Source organism: Arabidopsis lyrata (assembly GCF_000004255.2).
Source record: "Arabidopsis lyrata subsp. lyrata unplaced genomic scaffold ARALYscaffold_7, whole genome shotgun sequence".
NCBI classification, from domain to species: Eukaryota; Viridiplantae; Streptophyta; class Magnoliopsida; order Brassicales; family Brassicaceae; genus Arabidopsis; species Arabidopsis lyrata.
The window spans coordinates 13,426,982-13,437,259 of NW_003302549.1; the positions used below are offsets into that span (position 1 = coordinate 13,426,982).

Sequence of the window (10,278 nt, forward strand, 5' to 3'; positions counted from 1 at the left end):
AGTTTGTCACTTCCTGCTATCATGACTACCAGTAAATTGTCTCTGGTTTGGTTGAATGGATCACACATTGTGACAAGTCCTTCTGTTGTGTATGCTTAGATATTTGGTCAAAACTTGACAAGAACTAAGGAGTAATTATGCCATAGAGACTTTGTGATTCTCATGTTCTAACAAATCCATCAAATATATATGAAAGAAAATAGGCATTTGGATTTCATGACCACAGCAAATATATTTGTCAAACAACTTAAAATCTGGACAGAACCTGACAATAAAACCCAAACTCTATGGAAACCTAATAGGACAATGCATGATGGAGTACGAAGAATAAGAATACTGAAACGTCTTGTATAAGAGATAAATCTAAGGGGATGACTCTAAAATTACAAATCGAAACCTATGACTACAAATAGCTAGCTTCCTGAAAGATAGAAAGAGCTGACGAAGAGGCTTAAACCAACCATGATAAATCTTACGTGAATAACTTCTCCGATGTGTTTGTATAATAACCTTCATCTCTCACTTCTTTTTCTCCCTTGAATATCTCAATATCATCAAAACCTGTACACATTTATTTCATCTTTTTTTCAAATCTCAAATCTTCGAAAACAAAAAGTAAATATTGTCTGAGGATGCTGAATCTTTTTACCTGAGCCCAAGTCTTCAGTATCATCAATAATTGGTACTACTTGTGTCCTATGAATAGACTCTAGCGACTTCCAGTCTGCGCTTCCATTTCCTTCTACACAAGCTTGGTCTCCAGAAACCCAGTCTTTAAGAACATCTATCCTGTTGAGTGACAACGGGTCTAGTGTGTCATCCCCGCTTTCAGGACCCCTAGATGAGACATAGAACCATTATTTGTATCCTTACTTACTACCTGGAAACAAAGAAGTTGGCTGAGATGGGCAAAATCTATGACTTACAGTTGTCTGAGGCGCATGTTGTACTGAACAAATACAAGATCGCTGAGCCGTTTTTGCTCAATGGAGTTCTTCGATTGGAATATTTGTTCGACGGGTATCTGGTTTCTCCTGCAGCTAACTGATGAACTGCACGTCTGACTAAGAATGCGTATCGCAAAACGTGAGAGGTTCAAGCAGCTTTCTCCATATGTAGACCACCACTCAGCTAAGAACCAAGCATGCAAAGAGAGTCAAGTAAGAGAAGTACAAGAGAAGATTAGCACAAGAAAATCAATGAAAATTAACCATACCAGGAAGCATTGTGTCCCGAGCTCTGATTGCCAAGTTTCTTCCAAAAACTCCACCAGCAGTTTTGTAGGAGGTTAACTCCTTGATGATTTTATCTTGAATCTTGTCATCAGGAACCAATCTCTCAACGCAATCGAGCACCGATAGAATAAGCTCACTACGCATTTCTTCATTGGCGTTATAAAAGAATTTCGGGTTCAGAAAGAAACCAGCAGCAAGCAAAGGAATATGCTGTTGTTGTTCCCACCATCGATCTATAATTTTCCAGTATATTATGTAATCCTCCTTATTAACCAGATGTGTCTTGATTGCATCCTTTGCTCGGTACAGTGCTGCATAGACATACCCCATTGCAGGCCTCTTTTCAGAACAAACTATTCTCAAAGCCCGCAAAAGAGGACTCGTTAAATGGTTTACCAAAGCAACTGCCTTCCAAAAGGCTTCATCACTGATAGCATTCATCACCAATCCACTTTGTTCTTCCGAATATGAACATTCATTCCACTCTGCCGAAGTAACCATAGCCTGCAGATTGGATTTGAGCTCGGCAATTCTTCCCAATGTAGCAAAATTTGTGGCAGAAGAGCTAAATGCTGGTAGCAGGATATCATTGCCAGAAGTAAACTTCCACATCAGATTCAAAACACCACTACGGTTGTATATAAATCTTGTGATAGCTCGAGCCTGTTCAATAGTCTCACTTATCCAGCCAAGTTTCCCAAACTCCTCGAGCATCTGGTCTATGCAATGTGCAGCGCAAGGAACCCAATATAGAGAAGGATACACAAGCATCAACTTTTTCCCAGCATCAACGTAGTGATCTTCACATTTTGTAATCACTTGAACAACATTGGTACTGCCAATTTCTTCAACCAGTTCGCTAAGTAGCTCAAACAATGTATCAGCAGAAGATAATATCTCAGACGCGTCCACGGATTTTAGAAAGACTACCTTTTCAGGGCAGTAAACCAAAAAGTTAAGCACTTTAAGGCCATTGTCAGAGTTCAATTCCTCAACCAAAATGGAACAGCCTGTCCTCTTCCACATTGCTTTGCATTCATCAACTTCCTTCGCCATTTCCTCAACACAATTCTTCAGTATCCAACCTCGAAGGTCATCATGTGTGGGGGCAGATACCCCGAATCCTCCAGAGGCAATGGCATCGATCATCGGTTGGAAATTAACAGAATTCACTGCATCAAAATCAGCTCCAATACCAAACAAAAACCGTCCAATTGCCATATGAATTGTACTCTCCCTATCTCTAAAGGACGGGTGCACAATGTTCTTCACACTACTAATCGCCACCGGAATCAAATTATCCATGTCTCTACCAATCAAGTCAATATTATTACTCGCACTACCATTCTCAAAAGCATTCTTTCTACTCCTGTAAGTCCTTTGCTTCGTTCTCCCACCCGACACGCTCTCGTTCTGCACAACCACATCCGAACTACCCGGCGATTTAAAACCGTCATTCACATCAGGCTGAACCACCATCATATCTCCTTCAATAGGAGGTAAAGCAGCAACAGACAAAGGTTCTGAACTAGATTTATGTCTCTTCCTCTGACGTCTCACAGTTCCATCAATACACTGCTGTAAAAAAAGCCTCACATCTTCAGGAACTTGGTCACAGATAGTACCTTGACCCTTTTTACCAGCAAGATGTTCCTTAACCCTGGTGATACCACCACCTTTGAACATTTTCCGACAGTAGAGACAACGCATCTGAAGTCTATCACCGTATTTGTAAATTTCACAATGCTTCCATGCATTGTCTTGTTTCTGAGGTGTTAGAGCTACAGGTTCTAATTCTGAATCCATTAAGCCTGAGGAAGAAGACAAAGAAAAGGTAGAGACTTTGTTAATGGGTTATAACAAAATTAAGCATAGATCCTCCAATGAACATTAAAGATTTGAAATTTCGCAAACCTCATGCACCGATATTCTTTAGCCGAGTTAAACAATTTCGATAGAAACAAAACAAACCCGTGAATTTGGTGTACAAGGAGATGAAGAAAAAGAACCTGTTTTGGTTTGTGGCCGGTTACGAAGAATCGGTTTCGGAGAAAGTGATGAAATTCCGGTAGAATTGCTTCGGTTCTGGAGAAGAGGAAGCTGGAATCAACCGGAGATGGAGATTTCCGACGAACGGCGGAGGGAATCGGAGGAGGATGGAGGATTGCAATGACGGAGAAATCGACCCGGCCCGTCTTAGGGTTCGCAGAAATAGGTTTGGCAGCTTTTTCTGGTTTATGACCTATAAATCGGCAAATCTATATCGTGACGTCACCAACCCAATTTTGCTAAAATTTGTTTTCCGTTTTTTAACATTTTGTTATATCATCCCTTAATTACTGAAACGTCGTCGTTTGCGTTTAGGGCAATTTTGTTAATTTGAAAACGGCGTCGTCTTCTCTTCTCCGATTAGCGTCAGTCGTCTTCTTCGTCTTCTCAGGTCTCTCTGATCTGGGTTTTGCTTCAACGTGAAACAGCACTGAGTTTGAAGATGAAGTTTCTGTTTACTTAATATCCTGTGAGAGAAACGTATTTTTGACTGAAACAGCATCAGAGGTATGATTATACTTGAATTAATTGTTTATTTGTAGTTGATCAAATTTTCAAAAATATGATAAGAACTTGTTGATCTACTTCTAAAAACTCGTAATTTTGAAATTGTAACAAGAGTGAGTGACATTTTATGTGTGAATAATAATACTGTAGAGTTGCTGACAAAAACGTTATAGGTATATGTACATTTGTTTTCGCAGAGGCATTTCGTCGAACAGTTAGACGACGACTTGAGATGGATAAGCTTCTTGAGAATCATCAGTTTGCGACGCATGCCATCGCCGCCTCGGCATCTGTCTCGTTAGGAACTGCTCTCGCTTATCCTTTAGATACCATCAAAACTATAATCCAGGTTTCGTCCCTCTTCTTCACCATATTGTTCTTCTCTTCTTTCTATCACTTTGATTCTCTGGGGATTGATTTTAGCATTGAACTGTGCAGGTTGGTTCAGGACCCAATAAGAAATTAAGCTCCTTTCAAGTTGTGAATAGAGTTCTCCGATTCTCTGGCTATTCAGGTCTCTTTAGATTTCAATCATTTTCTATATCTGCATTAGGCAAAATGACATTTTGTTGAATGTTGGACACAAATGCAGGTCTGTACAGTGGTCTTGGATCGTTAACTTTAGGAAGAATTTCAGGTGTTGGTGGAAGGTTTGGTGTCTATGAGATTCTAACAGCTTTCTACAAAGGTATTTCATAAACCCATGTCTTCTGTTTTGTGTGTCTAATGTCGATGATTAGGTTTTGTGTCTAGCTCTTCTATCAATTAGCTCAAGAACATCAGTTCATTAGACAAGAAAGCAATCATTTGTTCATAGATGAATGTTAGAATATGTAGCAGTATTCAAATCCATTCATAGCTCTTACACTTAAAGTTGGTTCCTTTTTGGACACTACATGTTGGTAGAATGATCATAGCTAAACCTTTGTCTTGAAGAATCTAAAGAGTATTTCCTGTATGTATTTATTTTGTTCCAGATGGTCGACATGATAACTATGTGAGTGTCGGTGAGGCTTTTCTGGCTGGGATGGTGGGAGGTGCAGCAGAAACAGTGATGACTTCTCCATTTGAGCTAATCAAAGTCCGAAAACAAGTGACTGCTGCATCACGAGCTCCAAATGCTACCGCTGTTGCAGAAACCGCACCGGTTTCACCCATGCTCACAAAACTGCTAAGAAGATACACTCTTGATGTAAAGTCATTGACACAAACAGTCAGTCTCTTATCTGTCTTAAATCACAAACACCCAAACATGACAGCCGCTTTGCAAGAGTATCCATGGATGATGACTGGAACAGGAAACCCACCATCAGCCATGGATGTCAAAAGACCGCTCGATGTTGCATCACTTGAAGGATATAGAGCTTTATGGAGGAATCTACGTTCGGGTCTTGTAAGAGATTGTATTTACGGAGGAGTGTTCTTCTCAACATGGCAGTTTCTTCACGAGGCAATGGTCGGTTGGAAAGCCGTCGGGATGAATCCTCTGCCCAGGTACGCAAACTCTCAATTCACACTGAATTCTCAATCCACTTGAACTTGGATTTACTCGAAAGTGAAGTGATTGTTATGTGGAAACTTGTTAAATTCAGTTCTGAAGAAGAAATTGGACCTTTATCACCAGTAGCCATTAGCGTTGCCGCTGGGTTTTCTGGTGCCATTGCAGCTGCAGCATCACATAGCTTTGATACAGCAAGAACACGTGCACAGTGTGTAATATTGCCCAAGGTTGGTTTAAAGAAAATCCATCCATGGCTTTCTACTTTATCTTACAAAGAAATATGAAACTCATTTTCTTTTATGTTTGGTTTCTATTGATTTTTTAACAGTATACAGCAAAAGAGAGGAAGTTTCTAAGATGGAATAAACCAGGGAAGAGATTAGAGAGATGGACAGGAATCCATCCTACAGACAGAAATCTCCTGTTCCGAGGTATCTGGATAAGGATGGCTCGAAGCTCTGTTGCATCGACGGTGATCGTAGGAAGCTATTACTTAGCCGTCGATTTATTGGTTCCCAAGTGAAACAGACGATCACATAAACCTACGAATCTGTCTTGGATTAGATCAGATAATCAATACCGCAATAGTGTTTGTTTTTTGTAGCTTGCGTTTTGTTATACACAATTTACGAGAAAACATTTGTGAGGTCGTCCCAATTATACTCTTTTAAGGTTTATATCAGTGAAATAAGTAATTAACAGAATCATTGGTTGTATCTGTAAGCCTGATGATGACAATTTTCAATTTCCTAGACAATGAAACTCTAAAAATTTGTTGGGTCTTAACAACGAGATTATGAATAAGCTTCTTGCAATGGGATATTCAGAATCTTACAAGATCAACCAAAAAAAAAGTGACAGAAACGTTACAAGATTCAACATTTTGCAAATATTTTTGCTTATTCTATCAAAACTACTGTTGTAGAAACTTAAACAAGGGAGATATATTGGCCATTTTATACCTTGATAAAAGAACATTTAGGTATTGAAATTTTCCTGATTTAAATCCGTGATTGTGACAATTAAGTAAAACCAATTTTAGTTTCCAAGGTTATGAAACTAGAACATGTTTCATTTTCTAATCGAGATTATGAACAAGAATTCTTGCAATGAATCTCCAGAACCTAACATAATCGACTAAAGAAGTGACGAATTCTCAAAAACCTAAGCAGATAATTCCATGGAAACAAAAGTATAAATCAAAATGCAATAGAGAATCAAAATAAAAGGCAAAATCCATAATCCAAACTTCAACAAAACATCTTCCACAATCCAAAACAGGATCCACATTTTTCACCATAGGAAATGAACCCTAGAAACTAAAAATACGATAAATTTCGATAACAAAAAGCTCAAAATGTATTCCTCTCGAAATCCAAGATTTCTTCAGAACCTGAGCTTAGTAAAGAACCATCTGTTCTTACCAGTCTTGAACCTCTCCTCAAGCTTAGCCTTAGCTTCCTTAAGAGCAGCAACCTTCTTATCCTTACTCTGAAGAGCATCAAGAGTCGCAACTTCCTTGAGATCCACGTCTAGTGTGTAACGTGTAGGCATCAGATGCTGGTAATTAACAAGCTTGATGAAACACTTAACCCTAGATTTCTTAGCTGTCTTCTTCGCTGAGTCTTTGCGGATGACTTTGCTTGGATACTTCTTGAGTCCGGCGACGAGGCAGTGTCCGTATGCACGATCACGGGTACCGTCGTCGAAGGATTTGATGATGACGGCTTTCTTTCCGGCGTAACGACCTTGAAGAAGGATCACGGCCTTGTTCTGCTTCAAGAACTTCACCATTGTTGTTTCGTTTGGTAGATCCCTCTCTTCGTCTCTCTGTGGCTGCTATGAACCCTAAGTGGCGGATGCAATGAGAAATGCGGCTTTAATAGTGATGCACAAAATGGAGGAGGAGAGGTCATTAGAAAACCCTAGCAACTTTTATTGGGCCTTTAGGTTAGCCCATTTATAGTTCGGGCTTTATATTGTTATTATCCGGCCTGGTAAATGTGAACTTAGATTACTTATTCTAGTTTCTTTTTATTACAAAAAGACATATAAAAATTGTTGCAAATTCTCTCTCTCTATATAAGTATACTAGTATTAAGCCCGTACGAATGTACGGGCGAAATTTATTTGATGATAAATAACTGTAGTTTCCGTTTTCAAACGTAAGTGTGGGTTAGTCACATTAATACATATATGATCAAAATTTAACATTAAAGAGATTGAAGGAAATTATTCAACGTACAATTTCAATAACTAATAACTTCTCAACAATGATCAACCTCAATCGTACTGAACGCTAATTAAAAAATTATGTGATACCAAACATTCAATGGTCCTATCACAAGAATCAACAATGGCCTATAAGTTTTAAATCACCACAATGCTTTTCAGAATGCCGTAGATATGTATCGACGTTAGCTTTTTGTTGTAAGTGGTGAAACGCCACCCTTAGCGAGTTTCTAATTAGAGATGTGGTGGCGAAACAATTTGAGATCTTATGGTCAGTCGGGAGATTCAGTGGCTTGATACACATGTTTGAGAACCTTGTTTTCAACTATCATTTTCTCCGGGAGCTCTTATGTCTAACTTGTTGCTGCCCAAAAAAAACTGAAGTTCAGAAAACCAGAGAACCGATAGTGAGATATACAAATGAAAAGAGAGATATCCTTTTCCAACAGAGAACAGAGATATTTGGTCGAGTAATCTACAAAAGGGATGTATAAAACAAAGAGAAGTAAATCAGAAAAAATTGTGGTTCAGAGAATCTAACTACAGATCGAGTAATTATTGCTGCTTTTTACGTTCGTTATGAATAATGTTTTGAACATGGGGTCACTTATAACAAAAAAGCAGTAATCAACATATCTAGTAAAATCAAACTATTTATATATAAATAGATAAAAATCAAAACAGAGAGAAAAGCAATATGTTGATTACATGTTCGTCTAAAAAAAATTCAGATTTTATGGTGATTTGGATTATTGGGATCACCTTATGAGAGGAGGAGGAAGACGACCAGAGGTGGAAAGTTGGAATGAATGAACTGTGAGGATGAAATAGGAATTTGGTGTTAAGGGATCATGTTCGGCTGTCGAGCAGGAAAGACAGTTCTATAATAGTAACAATAATTTTTTTATGGTGATTTGGATAAAGTGAAGGGAGAAACAATTGTGATAATCGATTGTGTCATTGTGTGATATATATACATGGTGATTTGATGAAACTGATGAGAGTAGGAAGTTAAATTTGGGGATCGTGGAATGCAAAGAGGAGATCGTGGGATTTTGTTTCCCAATTTAAAAGAAAGAAATTGGTCTCGACAAAGGTAAGAAAACAATAGTGAAACAAATAAAGAGTGAGATCGTGCCTTTTTATTGACTTAGGAAAACTGAAAAAAAAAGAAAAATATTAATTAATTAATTAATTTTCTGTAGAGTTTTGATCTTAAAAGTGAAAGAATTGGGACTTATAACAGATGTCAGATGGAGAGAGTTGCAGTTACTTGTAAAATGACTTGTGAATTATTAGATAAGGATATATATATATATATATAGAAAAATACAGCATAGAATAATTTGACGATGCTTTTGTAAAGTAGTTTTACTCGTTAACCGATAAGAAAACTCGTTATTGTCCAACTTCATATTTGATTGCTAATTCTAAGTTACACATACATTATATGTTCCTTGGCTTATTCATAACATTGGACTAACTCTTACAAAATTACACAATCATACTATTTAGAAAATTATACATGTATACTATTATTATCTGAATTTCCCTGGAAACTGCAGACTATGTTGCATATTATTTTTTCGACCCAAAGTATAAAAAATAGGTTTCTCTCAAAATCCTATAATTTTTCTTGTCGATTAAATTGCATGATCAAAATTATTGATTTAATTGTCAGTTGTCACACGAAATTTTCGAAAACCTTCCTACCAGTATTTTAAGACTTCCAAAATGTGTCTACCCTTTCGTTTTCGATCACGAAAATTTACCTTTCATTACACGAACAAAGTTAGAAAATTCGTCTCGCATCAATTAATATATTTTTATGTACAATTCTGCTTAAATGTGTCAAAGATTTATAATTAAAAACTGCATGCTTGACTTTCTAGCCACTATTCTATAATTATGGACTGTTAACATCATACTAATTACAAATTGTTATATAATTTTAATCTTTGCTTGGCCGGTTATATCGTGTATGCGCAAGTAAGTATATAGATCAAACTGAACCGACCAGATGAAATACGTTCACATGGACCATATAGCTTGTCTCTCCAGTTACTTTATTTTATTTCGTCGATACGCATTTAATTTTGTTAATCTCTATGCAATTAATTTTTCATAACTAACTTATTTGGTTGAGTTTCAAACAAGAAAAAGCATAAAGTTAAAAGGAGAAAATTGGTGGAATCATATATAGAAGGATTGTGTTAGTAATTAGTATCAAATAGTTAGTGGATGTGGTATAAGTGTATAACCTATATGGCTATATCAATCAAATTGTTTTTTCGTAGTTATCCAAAATAAAACGAATAATGTTGTGGAATTTTTTTTAGTCTAGTGGTTGACGAAGAATTTATTTTAATGTTTTCATATAAATTCTAAAACTTGGGAATGCAAATTATGCTAGTATATATATATATATGTTTACATGTATAACTGTTTGTTGTAGTCTTATATGTTAAAAATAAAATTGTTAATCGTAAAAGTAGTGTAGTCGTTTCAAAATTGTTTGTGAAATCGTTTGATATTTTTTCTAATGTTGTATAAAATTAGATTTAAATGATATAAAAAAATATTTAGTAGATGACAAAAAAAAAATATAACAAATAATATTAAAATACCAAAAAAAAAGCAAAAACACTAAAAGAGGTTATTCTTTTGTAATCACTATCACTAATTTTAGTAAACATATAGTATAACATTAATTAATTAACGAGAAAGATACAAAAGAAAATCGGAAAGTAGAAT

At 36.6% G+C, this 10,278-nt stretch overlaps 4 protein-coding genes across 6 annotated transcripts; 2 read left to right on the forward strand and 2 right to left on the reverse strand.

The window, feature by feature from the left end:
* Positions 1–165: 165 nt before the first annotated feature.
* LOC9306337 lies at positions 166–3,429 on the reverse strand. 2 transcript variants are annotated; one of them, XM_021016426.1, is made up of 5 exons: positions 3,150–3,211; positions 1,217–3,046; positions 927–1,131; positions 650–837; positions 166–561 (listed from the first exon to the last, which is right to left on the reverse strand). In XM_021016426.1, exons 2-5 carry the CDS (start codon positions 3,039–3,041, stop codon positions 473–475), a joined length of 2,307 nt encoding a protein of 768 aa, XP_020872085.1. In that variant the 5' UTR covers positions 3,042–3,046; positions 3,150–3,211; the 3' UTR covers positions 166–472. The 2 variants fall into 2 exon arrangements, with proteins under 2 accessions (XP_020872085.1, XP_002870266.2); XM_002870220.2 differs by lacking the exon at positions 3,150–3,211 and adding an exon at positions 3,245–3,429 and having other exon boundaries at positions 185–561.
* On the forward strand, positions 3,119–3,579 carry LOC110226491. Its single transcript, XM_021018418.1, is given in 1 exon segment — positions 3,119–3,579. A coding segment is annotated over 1 exon segment (453 nt). The 3' UTR covers positions 3,572–3,579.
* Positions 3,580–3,654: 75 nt separating this feature from the next.
* Positions 3,655–6,037, forward strand: LOC9306338. Of its 2 annotated transcripts, none has more exons than XM_021016427.1 (7): positions 3,655–3,791; positions 3,965–4,140; positions 4,230–4,305; positions 4,384–4,479; positions 4,769–5,285; positions 5,384–5,519; positions 5,621–6,037. In XM_021016427.1, the coding sequence occupies exons 2-7, from the start codon at positions 4,024–4,026 to the stop codon at positions 5,813–5,815; spliced, it is 1,137 nt and encodes a 378-aa protein (XP_020872086.1). In that variant the 5' UTR covers positions 3,655–3,791; positions 3,965–4,023; the 3' UTR covers positions 5,816–6,037. The 2 variants fall into 2 exon arrangements, with proteins under 2 accessions (XP_020872086.1, XP_020872087.1); XM_021016428.1 differs by having other exon boundaries at positions 3,989–4,140.
* Positions 6,038–6,491: 454 nt separating this feature from the next.
* On the reverse strand, positions 6,492–7,159 carry LOC9304311 (60S ribosomal protein L27-3). Its single transcript, XM_002870221.2, has one exon. The coding sequence runs from the start codon at positions 7,084–7,086 to the stop codon at positions 6,679–6,681; it is 408 nt and encodes a 135-aa protein (XP_002870267.1). The 5' UTR covers positions 7,087–7,159; the 3' UTR covers positions 6,492–6,678.
* Between the last annotated feature and the right edge of the window lie 3,119 nt (positions 7,160–10,278).

What these genes read in the sequence shown, in the direction of transcription:
- LOC9306337 (XM_021016426.1), bottom strand. Translation starts at nt 3,041, where the DNA reads ATGGATTCAGAATTAGAACCTGTAGCTCTAACACCTCAGAAACAAGAC. An exon ending in AACATGCGCCTCAGACAACT is followed by an intron (nt 838 to 926) that starts GTAAGTCATAGA and finishes TGTCTCATCTAG; the next exon opens with GGGTCCTGAAAGCGGGGATG. An exon ending in TACTGAAGACTTGGGCTCAG is followed by an intron (nt 562 to 649) that starts GTAAAAAGATTC and finishes AAATGTGTACAG; the next exon opens with GTTTTGATGATATTGAGATA.
- LOC9304311 (XM_002870221.2), bottom strand. Translation starts at nt 7,086, where the DNA reads ATGGTGAAGTTCTTGAAGCAGAACAAGGCCGTGATCCTTCTTCAAGGT.
- LOC9306338 (XM_021016427.1), top strand. Translation starts at nt 4,024, where the DNA reads ATGGATAAGCTTCTTGAGAATCATCAGTTTGCGACGCATGCCATCGCC. An exon ending in CCATCAAAACTATAATCCAG is followed by an intron (nt 4,141 to 4,229) that starts GTTTCGTCCCTC and finishes TGAACTGTGCAG; the next exon opens with GTTGGTTCAGGACCCAATAA. An exon ending in CCGATTCTCTGGCTATTCAG is followed by an intron (nt 4,306 to 4,383) that starts GTCTCTTTAGAT and finishes ACACAAATGCAG; the next exon opens with GTCTGTACAGTGGTCTTGGA.